A 20,904-nucleotide genomic window follows, 5' to 3' on the forward strand; every position below is an offset into this window, starting at 1 on the left:
AAAGTATTCTCGTCGCTTCATAAAATTAAGGTTGAACCACTGTAGTCACATGAACTGTTTTAAATACGTCTTTAGTAGCTTTCTGGGCATTTGAAAGTGTTCATTATCTTGCTGTCAATGGAGGCCTCACTGAGCCGTCGGATTTTATCAAAAATATCTTAATTTGTATTCCAAAAATGAACGAAGGTCTTGAGGGTGAGTAATTAATGACAGAATTTTCATTTTTGGGTGAACTGACCCTGCAAAGTGTCTTTAACTACTATGTACTAACACATTTTAAATTAATCATTTAATACAGTGCACTTATTGTGTAAATACATGTTTTTCATTGTACTTATATTATAGAAAATACCTTCATGTAAATATATCTGTGATTATACTGTTGACCAACCTTACCCCAGTGTTTCCCAACCCTGTTCCTGGACACATTTTAGATATGTCTCATCTGACCCATCTGGAGTCTCTGCTAATGAGCTGATGAGTTGAATCGTTGAATCATATGTGTTTGTTTAGAAAGAGTTGGAAAAAGTGTACTGTTAGTGTGGCTCCTGGAACAGCGTTGGGAAATACTGCCTTAACCCACCATACCACTAAATCTGCCCATAACCTTACCCATATTCCACCTCAATAGCAGCAAAAGTGTTTTGCATTAAACACAATAAGTACATTGTACCCAAGTTTGTTTGTTTTTATGTAAGTACAGTAGTTAAAGACATCTCATGCAAACTCATTCAGGTGAGGCTCTATTCTGGTTTTTACCACCCACCTTTCATGATTCAGTCAGTTTCTGATGAAAAACATCGTCGCGCCCTACATTTTGTTTTATCCTTGAATATTTTGTTCAGAAATACTTAGTTTACGAATGTTGTTACATGTTAAAGATCTATTTTCTAATTGCTATTATTGATCTTTTTGTTTTTAATCAATATTGTCATAACTCAATCTTTCAGTGAAACGACAAACTTCTCTCTGGTGACGTATGCAGGACTTCTCCAATCGCATCCACTGAAACCCTCCACAACTGACCGCAAGCTCGCATTCAGACCTGCCTCCAACCGACGGACTGAACCAAGTAACGAACCAAATGTTTCACTTGGATGTATGTTAATATGAAGAAAACATCTGTTGCTAATCCTGACTAAAGCTAACCCTGTTTTACAATATTTACTTCAAATGTTCACTGTCATTTGTACACATTCACATACATGCTGTCAGTGGTTTAAAATAGGGAAAGAACTCCAACAATTTATTAAAAGTTCATTTATCAACACCAATTACAAAAAGAATGTGACAATTCAAATAAACACATGCCTGACATACCACTATGATTCATATCAATAATAATCCATTACAAAAATGTTTTATTTAAATAATATACATTTGGACCATACTGCAATATACATCTTGACACAACATCCATTAGAGCAGTATTTAAATTAAGATTTTATTAATGTCCGACGCGGCTTCTCTGACCCTCGTTGCACTGGAGACAAGATAGTCTTTTTAATTTTTTTTTTGAAATAAAAAACCGAAACGCCAGTCGCACAACAGCGAGGTGGTAAGTTGCATTCAGGGGGACCTGTGACGCGTCCGTGAGCCTTTATGTACAATGTGCGACAAGTTGAAGAAATTTGAACACGCAGCTTAAAAGAAACAATGGCCAGTTGAGACAACAAATAGCATAACACATCCGTGACATTTCAGTGATTCTTCCTTTTGAAATGGTGAGGCAGAGAGCCTTAAAAAGCTGTCTCATTAAATGTGCCTTTTTACAACACATTATGCAATTCAGTCTGTTTACCAGCCACCAAGTTAACCTTTCAAGTCTATTCTCCCGCAGTCTCTCTCCAAGTGGCTTTGATTGCACTGTTTTGCTAAGGGAGAGTGAGCAAAAGGGATTGTGGGAAAGTGACCTTAACTCCTGGAGAGAATTCTGACCCATAGCCCCTCCGTCTCCAGGCCTTAAGGGGTACAAGTAATCCCCCTCTTCTCAGACGATCCGTGCAGCGCCCCCTGAAATTGCTGCGTTCATTAACAGTCTGACTAATCTCATTTTTCAAAAGGTGCCTTCATCAAAAAAGATGTTGTTTTGGATGCATAGGGCACAAATCTACAAAAAGATCTTTGCTTTTTAACCGTTTAACTCAAAGCAATCAAGATGAACTTTCCGAAGCTGCTAGATGGCTAGTTTCGTAGAAAACGGGCACCCGAAAGAAAGTCGATGCCATCAGGCAAGCTCTTCCATATGAGTCCAGGTTTCCCTTTAGACATGCTCGAACAAAAAGCCTCTCTGCCCAGTGCTGAATGCATTACCAGACTGTCCGCTTTAGCCGCCACTTAGCCTCAAGTCAAAGCCAATCCAGACCGCACTTACAACCAAATGACTTCTGAGAACTGCTCTCATATCCTTCATGTAGCGAGACAACAGCAATAAACCTGTAGGTCATAAAAGAACTGATTTACATAGATGAGACTGGAAAATGAGAACATTAGATATCAAGATTAAAAATGGATCAGAGGACAGACTTTGTATTTCGTGGTTAATTTCGCCCGAGAGCTTGGAGATCTGACTGGTGCATCATTTGAAAGTGTTCTAGCCAGAAGGTGCGTTCGCCACAAACGCAACTTCCTCGTAGAGTCCTTCTCGCTCTTTTACACACATACAATGGCGGTTATGTCATGATTCTTGTACTGTGGAAATCTTGATCAACGAGTGCATTTTTCATGACTCGAGCCAAAGAAAGAGTTAAAAAGTTCAACTCGAGGTCAGTAGCTGAAAAGCCATCCTGTGACTCGCTTGGGTTTGTAAAGCATCTTTTGGAGGAGTTTTGGGGGCATTGATGAAATTACTCGTACATTTACTAAGATTTCAGTCCTCTTGGAGTCCGAAGAGTCGAAGAAAACTCTTCTTGCAAATTAAGTCTTCTATTTGTCCACTGGCGCTTTTTTTTTTTTTCTTTTTTTTTCTTCGAAAGCAGACTGAGGTGTTCATGGTTGGTGCAAGAGCCGGCTAGTCCAGAGGCTCCTGTTTTATCCGGATGGGTGTGTGGCTGGTCTGACACCGTCTGTCCTCCCGACTCAGGATGTACTCGCTGAACTGGGAGGAGTCCACGCCCCCGCCGCATGATGCCACCATGCTGAAGCCTTTCTGGAACAGTCTCTCCAGGACCTAGGAGAAACCAGGGACATATTTAAATATACTGATATTTCAGTACAATATGAGAAACTCAGTACTTCATACAGTTGAATCGAGACACCAACAGAAAATTTAGGATGTCATTAGAGCCCCTCTCTCTGAAATGGCTGATGTCTTCAGGAAACCAGGGGAGTTTTTTAGTATTTTGAGATGTTCTCCATAAATGAATTAAAGTCCTATTTATGCTACTCGTATCAGCACTTCATTTAAATGCGTCAAGACAGCACCAGATTACACCCTTTTGCAACAGTCTCTATAGGACCTAGAAGAAACCAAGGACAATTATCAGTATTCTAACCAGTTTTTCATACAGTACTGGTTATCAAAAGCTGCGTTTCCACCGAAAATACCCAGAACAATTTTCCCCGGGTACTTTTTTTCCCTCCAGACCTGTTGCTGTCTGTTTCTTCATCGCGGTCTAAAGTACCGTGAAGAAGAGTCCAGTGACGTAGGACTGTGCGCAACTTTCCAGCTCCCACTGGATTTTGCCCTCCGCATATAAGCTTAATAAAGCCTGAACCTCTTTGTTGGTCCAGGGGTCATATATTTTAAACTTTATTGTTGATTCGAATAGCAAACTCTTACTGCACGCACCACAGCGGACTTTTAAAAATGGTGGTTGTGTCAGTGCCGATGGCCTCATGGGCCAACGCGCTTCAGGCGACCCGAGTTCGAGTCCCAGCTCGTGGTCCTTTCCCGATCCCGTCCCCCTCTCTCTCCCACTTCGCTTCCTGTCTAGTAACTGTCCTATCATAATAAAGGCAAAAACGGCAAAAATAAATCTTTAAAAAAAATGGTGGTTGAAATAACCAATCAAAATGCTGTGTGAACTCAACCAATCAGCATGTTCAGTGCCCAAGTCCCACCCCCAAAGTTCCTCAACTTTGAAAAAAGTACTACCTCGTGAGCAGGGACTTTCTGAGGGGGAAATTTTTTACCAAGAACTTCATTTAGACCCTGGTTCCTGTGATCAAAACACACAGAGTACCACCCCAAAGTCACCAATTCCTGAGGATGAAACACGGCTAAAGTAAACTCCAATTATGCAACTCTATCAGTGCTCTATAGCAGTGATAGTCAACCAGGGGTCCATGGACCCCTAGTGGTCCTTGACATAATGCCAGGGGGTCCTTAAATCACTTATCTGAATATGAATTTTTGTATATTTTGACATTTGACACGTTCCCATAAAAGAAGAAGATAATATGTATAATATAACTGATGATATGACTAAATATAGGACAAGTCAACTAACGTAGTAGTAAATTATACTTGATTGCATTTGGTCATCACAAAGAAATGAATCATGGTTCCAAATATGACGGGGGTCCATTACTCAAAAGGTTGAGATTCACTGCTCTATAGCAGTGGTTCTCAAACTGGGGGCCGCCAGATGGCACTGGGGGGCCTCACAAAAGCCCTAGAACTTTAAGCTATTTTAATAATAATAATTGAATAATAATTAAAATAATAAACAAAATAATAAATGTAATTAAATATATGTAAATTAAAAGTTCAGTATTCATCTACTATGTGCATAGTAAATTAATGTTCAATATTAATTAATTTGTTAAGGACTGTGCCGGTCAGCATGGCAACCTGCCCACCGAAGTGCCTGAGTACCACTGGCAGTGGTGCGCCGAAATACATTTTTGCGCACGTGAATGCTGTTTAACGTGGATGTCAGGACACGAGTGAAGTACAAAAACAGTGTTTACAAAAGAAATGACAGGTTGGCAACCAAATGTTACGTAGCGACAATGGAAACATTTGGATTCATGCTGAATGAGAGCGGTACGTGCGAGCCTGTTAAATCAGTATTCTGTTTGAAATTTTCCATGAATTTAACAATAGCCTATTACAATTAGACTATTCCTCTGGACATAAAAATCTCATTTGTTTCCCCAAATCCTTATTCACGTCTCTTTTCACAGAGGATTATAAACCTTCCTTCCTTTCATTCACTTTTGCATTTTTTATTACGGTAAAGGAGAAAAACACTGTATTACTGGTTTCACAGTTAGACGAGGCAAGTCACGTCAAGTTTATTTGTATAGCGTTTATAAGTATATTTCACACGCGCCGGTAATTAATGGTATTCTGCTCCCGGATACTGTTCTGCGGCCTCGTATCCTGTGCGCGCACCTACTTTTTGTGCGCGAGTTTGAGACATGATAAACGCCATAATATTCAGTTGTAGTAGTACATATTTTTCTTATGCAGAAAATAAAATACGCTCTTCTGACCTTTTACAATCAATGTCAATTGCTTTGGAACATCGGGAGTAAAGAAAACAATGAACATTGACGGACTCTGTTCAGCTCAGTCCCCTATCAGAGCGGGATATATGTGAAACCATTTATCTTTGTGGGGAAATATAATTAAATTTGGCTAAGGCCTACCTCCACAATTTTGCGTAATTTTCTATGCTATTGATTTCCAAGTTCAAGGACTTTGTCTATTGTTTAAAAGTGTATTAAAAAAAAGTTTGAATCAAATTAAAAGCATAAATTCTGCATTAATCTGTAAAACTTTGGCCCTTTACAACTGCGGTGGTAAATAATTAAATAAAAACTGCCACCGTCACAGCCCGTTTTGTTGCGCTTTTCCCAAACAAATTTCTGAAAGTATCAGTTTCAACATTCACTGCAAAAAATGCTGTTCTTACTTAGAATTTTTGTCTTGTTTCTAGTCAAAATATCTTAAAGTTCTTAAATCAAGAAGCATTTTCTTGACAAGTAAAAATTATTTTCTTGTTTTCAGGAAAAATAATCTACCAGACTCTGAAAACAAGATTATATATCTTATTCTTGGTTTGAAATAAGATTATTTTGCTTACCCCATTGGCAGATTATTTTGCTTGTTTTAAGGAAAAACTTACTTAATTTTAACTTATTTTTCCTGAAAACAAGAAAATAATTTTTACTTGTCAAGAAAATGCTTCTTGATTTAAGAACTTTAAGATATTTTGACTAGAAACAAGACAAAAATTCTAAGTAAGAACAGCATTTTTTGCAGTGTTTCTAACAAAACAGTTTCATGACAATTTGTTCCATTGTATAAAATAAAGATCTAGCCAACAGAATTGATGTTCCAGTATTGTATCATTTAATATGCTTTTGCTTTAATTCAAATTGTAAGTTTGAGACTGTTTTGGGTCATGAATTTTCTTTGGGGGGCCTCAAAGGGGGCCTCGCGCTGAAAAAGTTTGAGGACAAGTTGCATGCAGACAAATGCCATGTTTAAATTTTCTGGAACTGTCTCTCCAGGACCTAGCAGAATCAGGGACATTTTTAGTATCTTGAGAAGTTCTTTGTTCAATTTAATAAACTCACTATGAGTTTTTGGAGTAAGCAAATTATTATACTCTACATAATTGCATCAAGATGGCAACCCTTTTTGGGACAGTCTCTCCAGGACCTAAGCGAAACCAGGGGAGTTTTTCAGTATTTTGAGATGAAGTTTTCCATAAAATAAGCTGCTATTTAAGCTACTCTATCAGCACCATCTAATTGCATCAAGATGGCACCAGACTGAACCCTTTTGCGAGTCTATCTAGGACCTAAGAGAAACCACAGGAATTTAAATCAATATTTTGAGTTCAAGTTCTCCGTTATGAGAAACTCGGTATGGCTTTTTTCGAAGTAAACTCCTATTTATGCTACTCTATCAGCACTTCACATAGTTGCATCAAGACGCATTTAAAATGTGCAATCTCAGTAACAGTGCTATCAACAACTTCACGCTCGCATTACCCTCAGACGTTTCTCACTCCAGACCATCCACCCGGGATGAGAAGGAGCGAGCAGACATCCCCTGGGCTGTTTACAGGGGTTTGATGCGGAGTCAAATGAGAATAGGCTCCCCCACTGACAGCCCACACTGAAGCCGCCCGGCTCTTTCATTACAAACCCAATACACACAATCTCGGCTACTGTCAGAGATCCCTCACCGAGAGACGTCTCTGGGCGGCCGCTGTCACTGTCATTCCCGCCGCCGCAAAAAGCCAACGAAATGTTTTATCTGTTGGAGTGCTTGTAGATTTTTTTGAAATTCAATACATGCAGCCTTGAGTATTCACTTACTCCTGCACTTCTTTCAAGTGTGCTTCACATGAAAATGAAAGTTCTGGCTCGGGGCTACAGAGCCAGATAAAAGTCCCTCCGTAAAAAAAAAGAAGAAAAAAAAAAAAAGATGAAGACGAAGGAATCAGTTCAACTGCACAGGGCCTGAGAAAAAATGTCCATCCTTATCCTCACTTTGGAAGTTGAGGCTGCGGAGAAACTTGTAGAGGAAATGAACACTTCTTACGACTTATGCACAGATGAGGTATGAAAGACATCAGTAGATGATTCAAGGGCCTACCATGCACAAAGAAAGATTGCGTTTTGAAGCATTTTTTCAAGAACGTATATTGCCATTAAGATCCAAGTTAGGTTTCGGTTGCGTCAGTGTTGCAGAAGAGAGTTTTAATACACAAATCGTTCGATTTTGAAGTTTGTTTGAAACTTTTCCAGTGAATTTAGAAAAACTTCATCTTTTGGACACTTGTAAAAAATATTAGAGGGATAGTTCGCCTAAAAAATTCTAATTGTAGCATTGTACAATGTTGTTTAGGACCACGTTGACTTTCATTGTATGGATAACTTTCGTGTTCCACAAAAAAAAGGTGAATTCTAAGTGAACTATACCTTTAATTTGAATTTAATCCATTCCTTTGATAAAAAAACATCCATATCTAGAGTCGTACGTAAAGACAGAATGAACATATATAGAGTGTCACAAGCCACTCAAATATTCACGCATTGATATCTGAAGGCTTATGATTTTGACATTACACTCACTGCGCTGATTGTTGCATCACTTACTAACTTTCTTACAGTAAACGGCTACAATTTCTTGGCAACAAACTCTCTCTCTCTTTCTCTGTCTTTTTTCATATCTCTTGTCCTCAGTCATTCCTCTCTGATCTATCTTCTCATATTTCATAGGTGGGTTTTTGTGAACACCCGAGATGTGTGACAAAGACGGGGCTTTAAAAAAATCCACCCGCATGATTCAGTCGGTTAAGTGCGCAAAAGAGGGAAAAAATAAGTGTTATCAGACGCGCTAATTAGTTATACAGTAAGTCAATTAGGCGTGTGTAAAAAAGTAGCGTAAACCAGTTTAGGTTGTTCAAAGAAACCAAAGTACAGTATTAAAAATGTAGCATGTGTGTTTAAAACGCTTCGGGCACAGAAATGTTGGAGCACTTTTTCAAACGGAGAGATTTGTCTTAAGGACGAGTTAAAAATAAATTATGCATATCATTTCCCTCTCTTCTCCTCTCGGTTTCATGACTACATATTCCCCACATTAGCATCGCCTCCAGGATTCAAGGTACCGGACATTTTAAAGACGTATGTATGTGGATGTGTCTGTGTGTACGCTAGGATGTGTGTCTGTTTTAGCACCTTTTAAACAGCCAAATCATGGAGTATGTGAGAAGATCACATGGGGCATAACTGCACCTTTGCAGCTGTGGAGCCACACCTTCATCCACACCTGCCTACAACATCTCGCACCCTCTCACTTCTCTTCTTGTTGGCAGGCAGCAGTCAAGATGCATCCAAGACACGACAGCACAGCACGCTCAATATCCCAAGTTTTTTCCAAGTCTTTATGCTTTATATTTTAGAGATTTTTTTAACATTTTTATTTGACAGGCAGGATAAAGAGTCTGGAAGATGTGGGATCGGGGCATGTTGCAGTCCAGGTTCGAACCATCATTTCCAAGTCTTTCCAAGTTTTTTGTCTGGACTACGCTTGTCAAATTTGATTAAAACTATAAATGAATGGGTAAATCTCAAGGTCACAAATTATAATAATAATGAAAAAATATTTCTGGTACTAGTCAAATTTTTTTGAACTATGACATTATTTTTATGATATTTTTCCTCTAAATCTTCATTACCATGTGTCTGGACATTTTACACTTTTTTTGCAACTTCCATTATTCTCATTGGTGATTTTCATTAGATTCTCATAATTTTAATACAATACTATTAAACCAAGTATGCTCTATCGTTCAAAAGTTTGGGGTCACAAAGTTGTTTTTATAAATGTATAATTTAATTCAGCAAGGACGCATTATGCGTTTAATGTTTAATATTTCAAATAAATGCTGTTATTTCAAAGTTTCAATTCATCAAAAAATGCATCATGATTTCCACAAAATATTAAGCAGCACATCTGTTTTCAACATTGATAATAATAATAATGTTTCTTGAGCAGCAAATAGGGATATTATTATGATTTCTGAAGGATCATGTGACACTGAAGACTGGAGTAATGATGCTGAAAATTCAGCTTTGCATTTTAAAATAGATTCAAACAGAAAAAAAGTTATTCAAATCAAATACTGTCTTGGTATTAGGTGACAGTGCTGTACCTGTACAGAATTGAGCCTGCAGTAGCCATTCAGTGGAAAGCGAATAACATGGGTTGGATCCTGGTTCCAGCCGGCGTTGACTGAATTGCACATGACGTCCCCTGTCTCTGGGAAAATCTCTTCTATGAGGGCCTTGTCCCCACTGATGGCAATCCTCTCGCCCAGGTCAGGGGTCACCCGCACCACCAGGCACTCGCAGGGCTGAGCCGTCCGCCGCTGCTCCCGGTCCTGTTTCCAGCGCTCCAGCTCTTTCACCATGGGTGTCAGCTGGTAATACCGAGCCTCCTCGTACAGCAGCTGGAACTCCTGCGGGAACAACACATGGAACTGAATGTATGGATGGAAAGATAGATAAAACGACGAATGAATGAAAAAAACACCCCATCCAGCAAATGATTGAATGAGCAAAAAACAGACCAACGAATGAATGAATGAATGAACAAGCAAACAACCCATTGAGCAAATGAATGAACACACAAAATAAGTGGACAAACAAATGCACAAACAAACACAAGCTGACAAATTAACCAACCACTGATAGAATGAAAGAACAAGCAGATGAAAAATCCACAAACGAATGACTGAAAAACAACCCATTGAGCAAATGAATGAACAAGCAAACAAACAAAACACCAGGTTGAGCGAACGACTGAACAAATAACTCAAGCAAATTATGGAACAAGCAAACAAACAAAATACCAAGTGAGTAAATGAATGAGCAAACAAACGATTGGACAAACCCATTGAGAAAATGAATGAACAAGCAAACAAACAAAACACCAGGTTGAGCGAATGACTGAACAAATAACTCAAGCAAATTATGGAACAAGCAAACAAACAAAATACCAAGTGAGTAAATGAATGAGCAAACAAACGATTAGACAAACCCATTGAGCAAATGAATGAACAAGCAAACAAACAAAACACCAGGTTGAGCGAATGACTGAACAAATAACTCAAGCAAATTATGGAACGAACAAACAAACAAACAAAATACCAAGTGAGTAAATGAATGAGCAAACAAACGATTGGACAAACCCATTGAGCAAATGAATGAACAAGCAAACAAACAAAACACCAGGTTGAGTGAACGACTGAACAAATAACTCAAGCAAATTATGGAACGAACAAACAAAATACCAAGTGAGTAAATGAATGAGCAAACAAACGATTGGACAAACCCATTGAGCAAATGAATGAACAAGCAAACAAACAAAACACCAGGTTGAGCGAATGACTGAACAAATAACTCAAGCAAATTATGGAACGAACAAACAAACAAACAAAATACCAAGTGAGTAAATGAATGAGCAAACAAACGATTGGACAAACCCATTGAGCAAATGAATGAACAAGCAAACAAACAAAACACCAGGTTGAGTGAACGACTGAACAAATAACTCAAGCAAATTATGGAACGAACAAACAAAATACCAAGTGAGTAAATGAATGAGCAAACAAACGATTGGACAAACCCATTGAGCAAATGAATGAACAAGCAAACAAACAAAACACCAGGTTGAGTGAACGACTGAACAAATAACTCAAGCAAATTATGGAACGAACAAACAAAATACCAAGTGAGTAAATGAATGAGCAAACAAACGATTGGACAAACCCATTGAGCAAATGAATGAACAAGCAAACAAACAAAACACCAGGTTGAGTGAACGACTGAACAAATAACTCAAGCAAATTATGGAACAAGCAAACAAACAAAATACCAAGTGAGTAAATGAATGAGCAAACAACTGGACAAACCCATCAACCAAATGAATGAAGTCTTTATGCTTTATATTTTAGAGATTTTTTAACATTTTTATTTGACAGGCAGTACAAAGAGTCTGGAAGATGTGGGATCGGGGCATGTTGCAGTCCAGGTTGGAACCATAATTTCCAAGTCGAGCACCGTGGCACATTTTGTCTGGATTACGCTTGTCAAATTTGATTAAACTATAAATGAATGGGTAAATCTCAAGGTCACAAATTATAATAATAATGAAAAAATATTTCTGGTACTAGTCAGATTTTTTTGAACTATGACATTTTTCCTCTAAATCTTCATTACCATGTGTCTGGACATTTTACACTTTTTTGCAACTTCCATTATGAATGAACAAGCAAACAAACAAAATACCAAGTGAGTAAATGAATGAGCAAACAAACGATTGGACAAACCCATCAACCAAATGAATGAACAAGCAAACAAACAAAACACCAGGTTGAGCGAACGACTGAACAAATAACTCAAGCAAATTATGGAACAAGCAAACAAACAAAATACCAAGTGAGTAAATGAACGAGCAAACAACTGGACAAACCCATCAACCAAATGAATGAACGAGCAAACAAACCACCAAGCGAAAGAATAATAACAAACAAATACTGAGATATTTTCTAGTGCTACTCTGTCACGATCAAAGATCATTTTAGATTTAAATTGTACGTATGTACTTGGTATAATGTCGTGAATCCACTAGGTAAGACATGATGCAATACAATACAATCCCTTACATACATGGAAAAACAAACAATGAAATTCAAACCCATATAATGATTGAGTACTGTATGTTTCAAAGCATATGTCATTTAACATTTAGCATGAAGCCAGACCAACACATGGAGCAGTTTTGCCCATCTGACCCGTCTATAGCCAGGACCAGGGCGAGGGGGGTGGGGGGTGTAAGCCCCTCCGGCTCTCCCCTCACTCACAGATTCTCCGGTCGGACAGCACAGATTGCTGCCTCTGCCTGAGGGGTCCTCCACCCTCGAGCACATTTACCCCACTTACACTCGCCTTTCATTCACCACTAAACCAGATGGCAACGCGCCTCAGTCCAGCCATTACAAACACTGCGAAATGGAAATATTTCCAATATAAACATGGTGGAATGCATGGGCATATATTGAGGAAAAGGGATAATAAACAACTGATTTTATGCTGCAATTCAAGTCCGTCATCTCTATTTTTATATATTTACCAATACTACAAGTATTTTGTGAAGAAAAACATCAAAATATTCAAAATATAAGCAATTAACCCTCATGTTCTGTTGATGTAGACCATGTTTTTTAAGGTGAAAATCAAAAAATAAATTATATATATTATTTAATACAATTATATTGTGTGTTTATATATATATATATATATATATATATATATATACTCAAACTCTTAATATGTTCCTCTGACCTATTTAAAACCCAATATCATCTTTTTAATAATAGTATATTATAAGGTATTATTAAAGCATACACTTTTCAGAAAAGAAAAAAAACTCTCAAAATATTTCAAGTGATGTGAAATACACCTGGAGTCTCTGAGACCCCAAACAGTGAGGTAAAATTTATCACGCAGAATGTTTGATGGATGTTATCGAGTTACAATTTTGTCAGTTCTCGTTAGATTAAGAAAAGTCATGAAGCATTAACCTGATATTCCATGTTAATGTTTTTTGAGATATTAAAAGGGCCTTGGGGTCTCTCAGACCCCAAACACGAAGGGTTAAAAGGCATTTCTGCTTGAAACGCTGATACCATTCTTTGGTTGTGCGCCCGGTGGCCTATTTCCTCAGTGGCCGTGAGAGATAGCTGTGATCTCGACCCTGCTGGCTCTTCATCCCCACCCTGTAAGACTACTCATTCCACTGCAGGCTACGCCACGGAGAACAATAGCACCGACCATCTCAGACACAACGCTCTTTTACAATTACCACAAGAAAAGGAGTTGTTTTCTTACCCACACCCCTCCCTCACCCTCTCTTCTTTCTCTCCCTCTTTATTCCCTATGTTCCTTTCTTTAGCCCATACTGGTGCTGACAACATGGATACAGAGACTTTAGGCCTTCAGGCTCTTGCTAATTCAAAGAAAAACAAGCTCCGCTTCTTTCTCAGGTCTGCAGTGAAGGCTGGGTATGTTTTAACAGGGTTCCTTCTGTGACTCACTTTTGGGAAAGAGAATGTAAAAGCAACGGCCCACAGTAGAGTGAATTTAGTCTTTAGGCCATATCCATATGGACAAATGAAGCTGGATGCACTACACGGTTTTCAATAGCAAACTCTGCTAGAAGAACGAAAATGTTGCCAATTAATCCAATAAGTCGAGTCGTATGAATACGCAAATGTAAGAGGAAACCAAACGTATCCCATCACCTCTCGCAGGAGGTTCTGCTCTATCTGACTACATGCATCATTCGCCAGCTTCGTCTGAAAAAGATGACCACTGTTAAAAAGACTTTATAGGGTTTGAAGGTTTCTAGGCCTTACAGACGGACCAAACAGCGATTAGTTCATGTAGTCATTAAGTTTTCCTGCTCTCACAGGTCAGGGCATGGTGAGTTTTGATGGGAGAAGAGTGGAAAGTTAAGCATAATGGGGTGTAACGATGTGCCTCTCTGTGCAGTTACATATTTTATGTTCTGTTATCAAACAGTCTCACACAATGGAGGAGAGTTAGCCACAGAGCCTGAGGCGGAAATGACTAGTCTCACCCTAATTAATCCCATTGACACAAATACCTTTACCCATCTGATTTTTGACTGAGGCAGGAATAATACTTCACCGACTTATCTGCCGTCATTAAAGAAAAGACTCACAGCTATGTGGGTTTGAAGTCAGAAATTGTATTTCACACTATTTCGAGTCCGAATTTCAACATTACCTTAGACTTTAAAGGCCCTGATATATTCTCCTATAGTTTAGGAGTAAAACGAAGTTTGAAATCCGCGAGCAGCGATATTGGTTATCGAACATGTGATACTAGTGTGCCAGAATTATCAAATTCCAAAAATAAATGCTACAAATAAGAATATATCATCTCTATATTTCGTAATTGTTTTATAAAATTAATGCTATTGGTCATCCTTTATGTCTGTATGTGGGTTTTACAAATGTTTAACCAATAAAAAGCATTTAAAAGAAGTTGTAACTCCATTGGCTCCTCAAACTGTCAGTCAAACCTCACAACTACGCCCCGCCTCCATTTAGAATGAATAAGTAATACGATGCACTTGCCTCAGATGCGGCTGTTATATATCTGCCATTCGCTGGTCAAAAACCTCTATTTGAACTTGATTTTCATAAAATGTTAATATTATAATGACATTTGCAAGCGTCTGACCATATAAAGCCATAATACCAACTTCGACGACAGTGTTTAATTAAATACAAGGTTTCCGCCCAACAGCGACTATATGTAAACAACAAACATCATACCTTATTGTGTTCCTACCTGACTTAAGCTTAAGTTTAACATTAAATGTGAGTACCACTTTTAATATTTTTGTTTTCTTAATTTTCATTAAACATTAAAAACAGTGTAAGTGTCTTGTTTCATCAGAAGACAACTTCATTTTCTACTATAAAGCAGCTCTCCGATGCGTTCATGTTTTCACTCGCGGCTGTCTGACCTCCATTAATTGAACAGGAGAAATAAAGCGGAAAAGATTTCCACACCTACTTATTGTGTAATCGCCACAGACCAGTGGTAGTACAAAGGTGTTTTCCAGCCGAAGCAAACTTTTCCGAAGTTCATTTTGGCCTGATTTTGTTTTTGATTTCTTCGATTTTGCTTGAAGTAGGCTATATTGGGGCCTTAAGGCTTTATTTTTATTTATTGCTATAAATGTACTTAGTATTTTATTTTAATTTTAGCCAGTATGGAAAGATTTGTATGAATATGCAAAGGAATTGCCAAGATAACGTATTTCCCAGCAAAAATTTTAAGGTATTTCTGAGGAACAATGTCATAACACAAAATTCCCATTATGTCAAGATGATCTGAGGCAATTTTGGTGAAGATTGGAGAAACTTTATAGGATGATTACAGGTTTTCGTAGAGATGCCATAGGAGAACCATTTTTGGTTTCCTAAAGATCCTTTCAGTGAACAGTAGAAAAAAGAACCATTTTCTCTTGTGTAAAGAACTATAAAGCCTTTTGTGCAATGGAAAGGTTCGTGGATGTTAAAGGCTCTTCATGGAACCATCGATTCTATTAAAGAAGCTTTATTTTTAAGAGTGAATGCAATTCAAGATGGTGGTAATGTGTATGATGAATCTTGGAAAATGATAATCAAAGTATTCAACATGCATTCAGGAATATTAAGGTTGTATTATTCCAAACACATGGTGTGGCCTAATAAAAAATCTGTATTGAAACCATCATTTTTCTATGGTTCTGTCTGGGACTTTTCTGCTCAAGGCTATTGACGTGATGCTAAAAGAGGAACTAAATGAATGTTTTGACCTGCTGAAGGGACGTTCGGTGTGTGCTCGTTACCTTGAAGTCATCAGGAAGAAGCAGTTTGCTGGTTCTCAGGTAGCTCAGGATGAAGCGGAATATCTCTCCGTCTCTGTCGATAAAATAATGCTGCTTCAGACTGTCCAAAACAATCGGTTCTGTGCCGTTGAACAGGCGACTGATTCTGGGGGGAGAAAATGTAAATCAATGATACTTCAACTTCAAGGAGAAAAAGTTTTTATGCAAGTACTACACTACATAAAGAATGATTTAGCTCATATCATGTTATATATTTTTTTTTTAAAAACCTCCTTTCTCTTCACATTTGAAATAAGTTTAAGGGCGAACATATAAGTTGATTATTTTAACCTGATTAAATTGCCGGAATGGGGTCAAGCATTTGGAATTACGTTGTACGCTATTTCTGTTCTTTGGATAAATCGACTTTATCTTTGCAAAATGTTCTTATTTCATTCTCTCATCCTATTTCATTCTTCCGTTCTTTCTTTCTCTCTCTCTCTCATTCTGGAAACCGATGCAAAACACTTAATAAGAAAACCAATTCCCCCTTTTGTGCCTCGGGTGGTCCTTTTCTCATATGGTCTTGCCGTTCCCCCAGTTAGAATTTCACCATATAGCTTTAGGCAATCTTAGTTTTTCATCTCAGCCTCTTTTTTTTTTTTTTCTCCAAAAAGCAATTAAAATGCTGCCTGCTTTTCACCCTCCCCCAATTTTCCTCTCCTCCCTCCTTCTCGTTGCTCTCTCGCTCCATATCCATTAATAAATCAGAGCGAGCCACGCTCTCTGTTAACCTGAACAGATGTGGCAAAGCTCTCACACTCACTTCCCATCTTGCACACACATACATCTCTAACAGGTGGCGTCCCTTTACCTCCCTTTATCTGCAAACATCCGTAGATTACAATTGGGATGGATGCAGCAGGTAGGAATTGCACGACTCTACAAGTGGCAGTGGTAAATCATGTCTTTTGAGCAAAAAATTTGACACAAATTAGCTTTAAATCATTTAAAAGTACAGCAACTAAATATATATTTGATTCATCGCTCTATTTATACATAAATACATTGCTAAATGAAGTAATTTTGCACTTATATAGAGGCAAAAACCACAGAATTACAACATAAATGCTCATAAACATGACATAGTTTTACGTCAACGCCTCACCCGTCCCAATAACCCCCCCCCCCCCCCCAAAAAAAACTCAAAATGTCAAATTTGTCTTACCTGGAGTCTGGGTATTTGGTGAGGGTGGCCAGACTGCTGGTGTACATGTGCCCGCCTACGTCAATGTGGACTGGAGCATTTGCTTTAGTCAGCTGAGCCGGCAGTGGGATTCCCTGAGCGGCCAGAGGAGACACTGGGGACCGGGTCAAAGACAGCCGAGACATGCTCCTTCCCTCCTGTACAAACAGCACAGTATCAAATAAACAGCTCCTGGTTCCCCTCTCCCCTTCAATCTCCGCAGATCTAAGGTGTGATTCTGGCCTGCAAGTATGCAGGAGATCACTTTTACATCTTCCCTTAAATTGCGTTTTTACCTTAAGAATTAGCACCACAAGTCTAATTAAGAAAATTTGCCTGCCGTTTTTTTTCCCTCCTTTTTTCATAGAACCGGAGGGGAGAAATGGAGTGATGCTTATTAGCGAGCACGAAATGGAGAGAGGGAGAGAAGGAGAGAGAGAGAGAGAGAGGGATGGATCCTAGTACTGTAGGTGTCTACCTCCGGGGAAAGAGAGTGTAAACTCCTAATTAAAGATATTGGGCGAATGTGTGAGATGCAAAACACCTCATCACCAACAGCTTTTCACTTCTTTAAAAGTTTCTCAAAGCAAAAGAATCAACATTTTGAATTGAAACCAAAAATGAGGCTAAATAAGACTCAAACTTTCACAAGGTCAAAAAAAAAAAAAAAAAGAAAATCAAAATGATGCTGCGTCATAATAAAGATTCAGTTAGGTTCTAAATGACACTACATAATCTCACTGTCCACTCCTTAAAGATCACAGCTCTTTACATTAAAACCATAGGGACCGTGATGCATGACTGCTACCGTGACATGAATCGACCTTTGTTTGGTGAAACAAACAATTCCGCCTAAACAGATGGTTAAAGTCCCATTTCCGGAGGCAAAATGCCTGGAGCATTGTGTGCATATGGATTTACGTCAAGCACTTATATACTCATATATAGGACAATGTTACCTATGTCTAGCCATTAGATTTAACTATGAAATGGGTCCATGTTTTAGCTATAGTTAAATTTCAAATCGTTTATAATATTTTTTTAGACAAACAACTTAATATGAGGAGTTTGTTCCAACAAGTTTAAATAAAATGAAAAGACATTTTATATATATATATATATATATATATATATATATATATATATATATATGTGTGTGGATTTCTGACCTATGTAGCACTGTCAGGAGAACTGCCCCACTTTTCACAATATTCAAAAAACAGCCACTGAATCTAGTGAATCTACAGAGCCACGGCTAAAGACATTATAGGGCTATATTACATTCTTCTGAACTGAATTTGATGAGATTAAAATACAGTGTACATAATGACAAGATAACATATATTTCAGTTGTTTCAGTTCCAAAACATACAACGGGACCAGTGTAGTCCCATAACAAACTAATGACTCTTATGAGCCGGTTCTTTTAATGAATCACTCAAAAAGACTCAGAACTTAGAATCAGTCTGACGAATTCTATAATGAATGAACAGTGAATCCATTTTGAATCAACATCTCACTCAGTTACTCAGTAACAAGTAATCGTTAAATTGTACCCAGTGTAAATATATAAACTTGTTGTGTGTGTGTGTGTATATATATATATATATATATATATATATATATATATATATATATATATATATATATATTCACACATTAGGTCGGAAGCAAACGATGATAAGAGATATCATCAAAGTCAGAAATGATAGTTAACTGCGCCAGGTCCCTGGAGTGCGTAAAATAGCCCTACAACTCTCTGTACCGCACTTCCTGTACGCAATGGGCATACAGTAGTGCTATGACCTCTCATTGTATACTCAAATCAGCCCTCCCTGATCTAAAACTGCAAAAGCACGACACACTGAAAACGAATGCAAAGAAGCACTGGAGAAACATTCGAGAAATTTGACAGAATCCACCGTACCGTTTCAAACATTTTAGGATGTCCGACGCAATCTGAGGAGGATTCTAGCAGATTGTCTCTGATGAAGGCTGCTTGTCCTTTAGAAAGAACTTTTCGTAATATTTTTCTCGGCACTCCAAGAGCTCTTCGTACAGAATCCGGCGACAATTCCGTTCTGAATATAACGCCGGCGCAAACGCAGCGCTATATAGGTCGCTGTGGCTTTAAAAACTCGCTTAAAACACAGACCTGCTATAGACACTTTCCACAAAAGCTACACAGGGGAGTCAGTCAAGGCTGCGTCCTTACCTTGGAAGACATAGCTGTAAATGTATCTTCAGCCCTCTTTAAAACATGAGATCGATCGTGGCGTGTCTTAGCCTCGCTTTTTTTCTTTCTTGCTCCTTTTTTGTTGAAGCGTGAGAGTGCGTTGAAGGCACAGCGTTCCAGCCCGAATAACAGAGGACAGCTGAACAAGAATTCTTGCTCAAGGCTCTCCAAACGCCCCGGGGCAGGATTAGGCTACAATTAGCTCAACCCTGCCTGAGCTGGGGCGAGTTATAAGAACAACATTTGATCTTGCTATTCACATTTGGAAGTATGCGTATATATGTGTTTTAATCGCATTTATCGTCGTTTGCCGCGTACTGAACAAATAAGATATGTGCATGCGCGAGGATAACGGTTAGGTTACCTGTGTGCATGTCTTTGGCTTCAGCGAGCAAAAGAGAATCTTTTATTTTAAGCGCTTTAGTCTGTACTGTATTATAATTTATGTATAATTTCCTCCTGTCTTTTTTTTTTTTTTTTTATGTTTCTATTCCAGCTATTCTTGCGGGGATATAAGAATTTATCATCTAAATTTAGTTTTTAAATGTTTCTCTCAGCGTTATAATAATGTTCTGCTGGCCATGAAAACTAAATGACGTATATCGATATGCATTGTGCCTCTGCAAAAGGCGCCCACACAACCGCCTCGAGCCAAACGCGCCATTTCAATTTTTTGCGCGCGGCTAGATAGAGATGTCTGGCTTGATGGCACACAGCTTTCAGGTGGAAGACAGGCTGAAAAGAAAAAGACTTTTACAAAAAGGATATTTGACAGTTTTAGCCCTTTGTAGTAGTGTTCTACTTCTAACGAAAATGTTGACATCTGGCGCCAACCAGTGACCAAACTGAAAGCTAATAAAAATGTTTTTACAACATTTCCACAATGTCTTTGTTGCAATTAGGTAACATAGCAAGACAACGCCAACTAAAATAGGCTAAACAAATATTAAATACTGAATTAATAAACTAAAACAAATCGTTTTAGAAACTGAAAAATGTCTAATGGTCGAAATGTCTTTAACTGTCGAGATGTCTTAAACCGTCAGTAGCCTATACGTCAGACGTCAATGTTTTCGACGAAAACAAAACATGCCAAACTTTAGGAAAGCTTTAACTTAATTTGTACATATATTGGGGGGAAATAATCTAAGTTCCTGACATAAAACACTTTTAAAACTGGGAATTCAAACATTTTTTTTTTTTTTTAATCTAATTTTGAAACAAATTAGCTGAAAGTCATTTAAAAATAGGTAATGTAGCAAGACAACACCAACTAAAATAGGCTAAAAAAATTATTAAATAATGAATTAATAAACTAAAACAAATCGTTTTAGAAAATGAAAAATGTCTAACGGTCGAAATGTCTTCAACTGTCGAGATGTCTTCAACCGTCATACGTCAATGTTTACGACGAAAACAAAACATGCCAAACTTTAGGAAAGCTTTAAATTAATTTGTTCATATATTGGGGGGAAATAATCTAATTCCATGACCTAAAAACACTTTTAAAACTGGGAATTCAAACAATGGAGGCAAACG

General features: G+C 38.1%; 2 protein-coding genes across 5 annotated transcripts in view; one reads left to right on the plus strand and one right to left on the minus strand.

Annotated features, from left to right (window-relative positions):
* Positions 1-1,162, plus strand: part of si:dkey-219c3.2 (transcription initiation factor TFIID subunit 4) — a 60,870-nt gene extending 59,708 nt beyond the window's left edge. Inside the window, exon 15 of the mRNA XM_048159286.1 lies at positions 951-1,162. The gene's annotated coding sequence lies outside the window, so the exon portion shown is untranslated. The remainder of the gene's footprint in view (positions 1-950) is intronic.
* Positions 1,163-1,344: 182 nt separating this feature from the next.
* kctd15a (potassium channel tetramerization domain containing 15a) lies at positions 1,345-20,141 on the minus strand. 4 transcript variants are annotated; one of them, XM_048159291.1, is made up of 5 exons: positions 19,345-20,141; positions 17,112-17,287; positions 15,905-16,049; positions 9,627-9,932; positions 1,345-3,169 (listed from the first exon to the last, which is right to left on the minus strand). In XM_048159291.1, the coding sequence occupies exons 1-5, from the start codon at positions 19,354-19,356 to the stop codon at positions 3,011-3,013; spliced, it is 798 nt and encodes a 265-aa protein (XP_048015248.1). In that variant the 5' UTR covers positions 19,357-20,141; the 3' UTR covers positions 1,345-3,010. The 4 variants fall into 4 exon arrangements, with proteins under 4 accessions (XP_048015248.1, XP_048015249.1, XP_048015250.1 ...); XM_048159292.1 differs by lacking the exon at positions 19,345-20,141 and adding an exon at positions 19,057-19,331; XM_048159293.1 differs by lacking the exon at positions 19,345-20,141 and adding an exon at positions 18,299-18,434.
* Positions 20,142-20,904: the final 763 nt, after the last annotated feature.

This window comes from Megalobrama amblycephala, linkage group LG15, assembly GCF_018812025.1.
Source record: "Megalobrama amblycephala isolate DHTTF-2021 linkage group LG15, ASM1881202v1, whole genome shotgun sequence".
Classification (NCBI taxonomy): Eukaryota; Metazoa; Chordata; class Actinopteri; order Cypriniformes; family Xenocyprididae; genus Megalobrama; species Megalobrama amblycephala.

Coding starts and splice junctions, on each gene's coding strand:
- kctd15a (XM_048159289.1), bottom strand. CDS start 17,494: ATGAAAAAAGGAGGGAAAAAAAACGGCAGGCAAATTTTCTTAATTAGA. Junction 17,288..17,425: donor TTGTGGTGCTAATTCTTAAG/GTAAAAACGCAA, acceptor CTGTTTGTACAG/GAGGGAAGGAGCATGTCTCG. Junction 9,933..15,904: donor TTCTTCCTGATGACTTCAAG/GTAACGAGCACA, acceptor TTGTTCCCGCAG/GAGTTCCAGCTGCTGTACGA.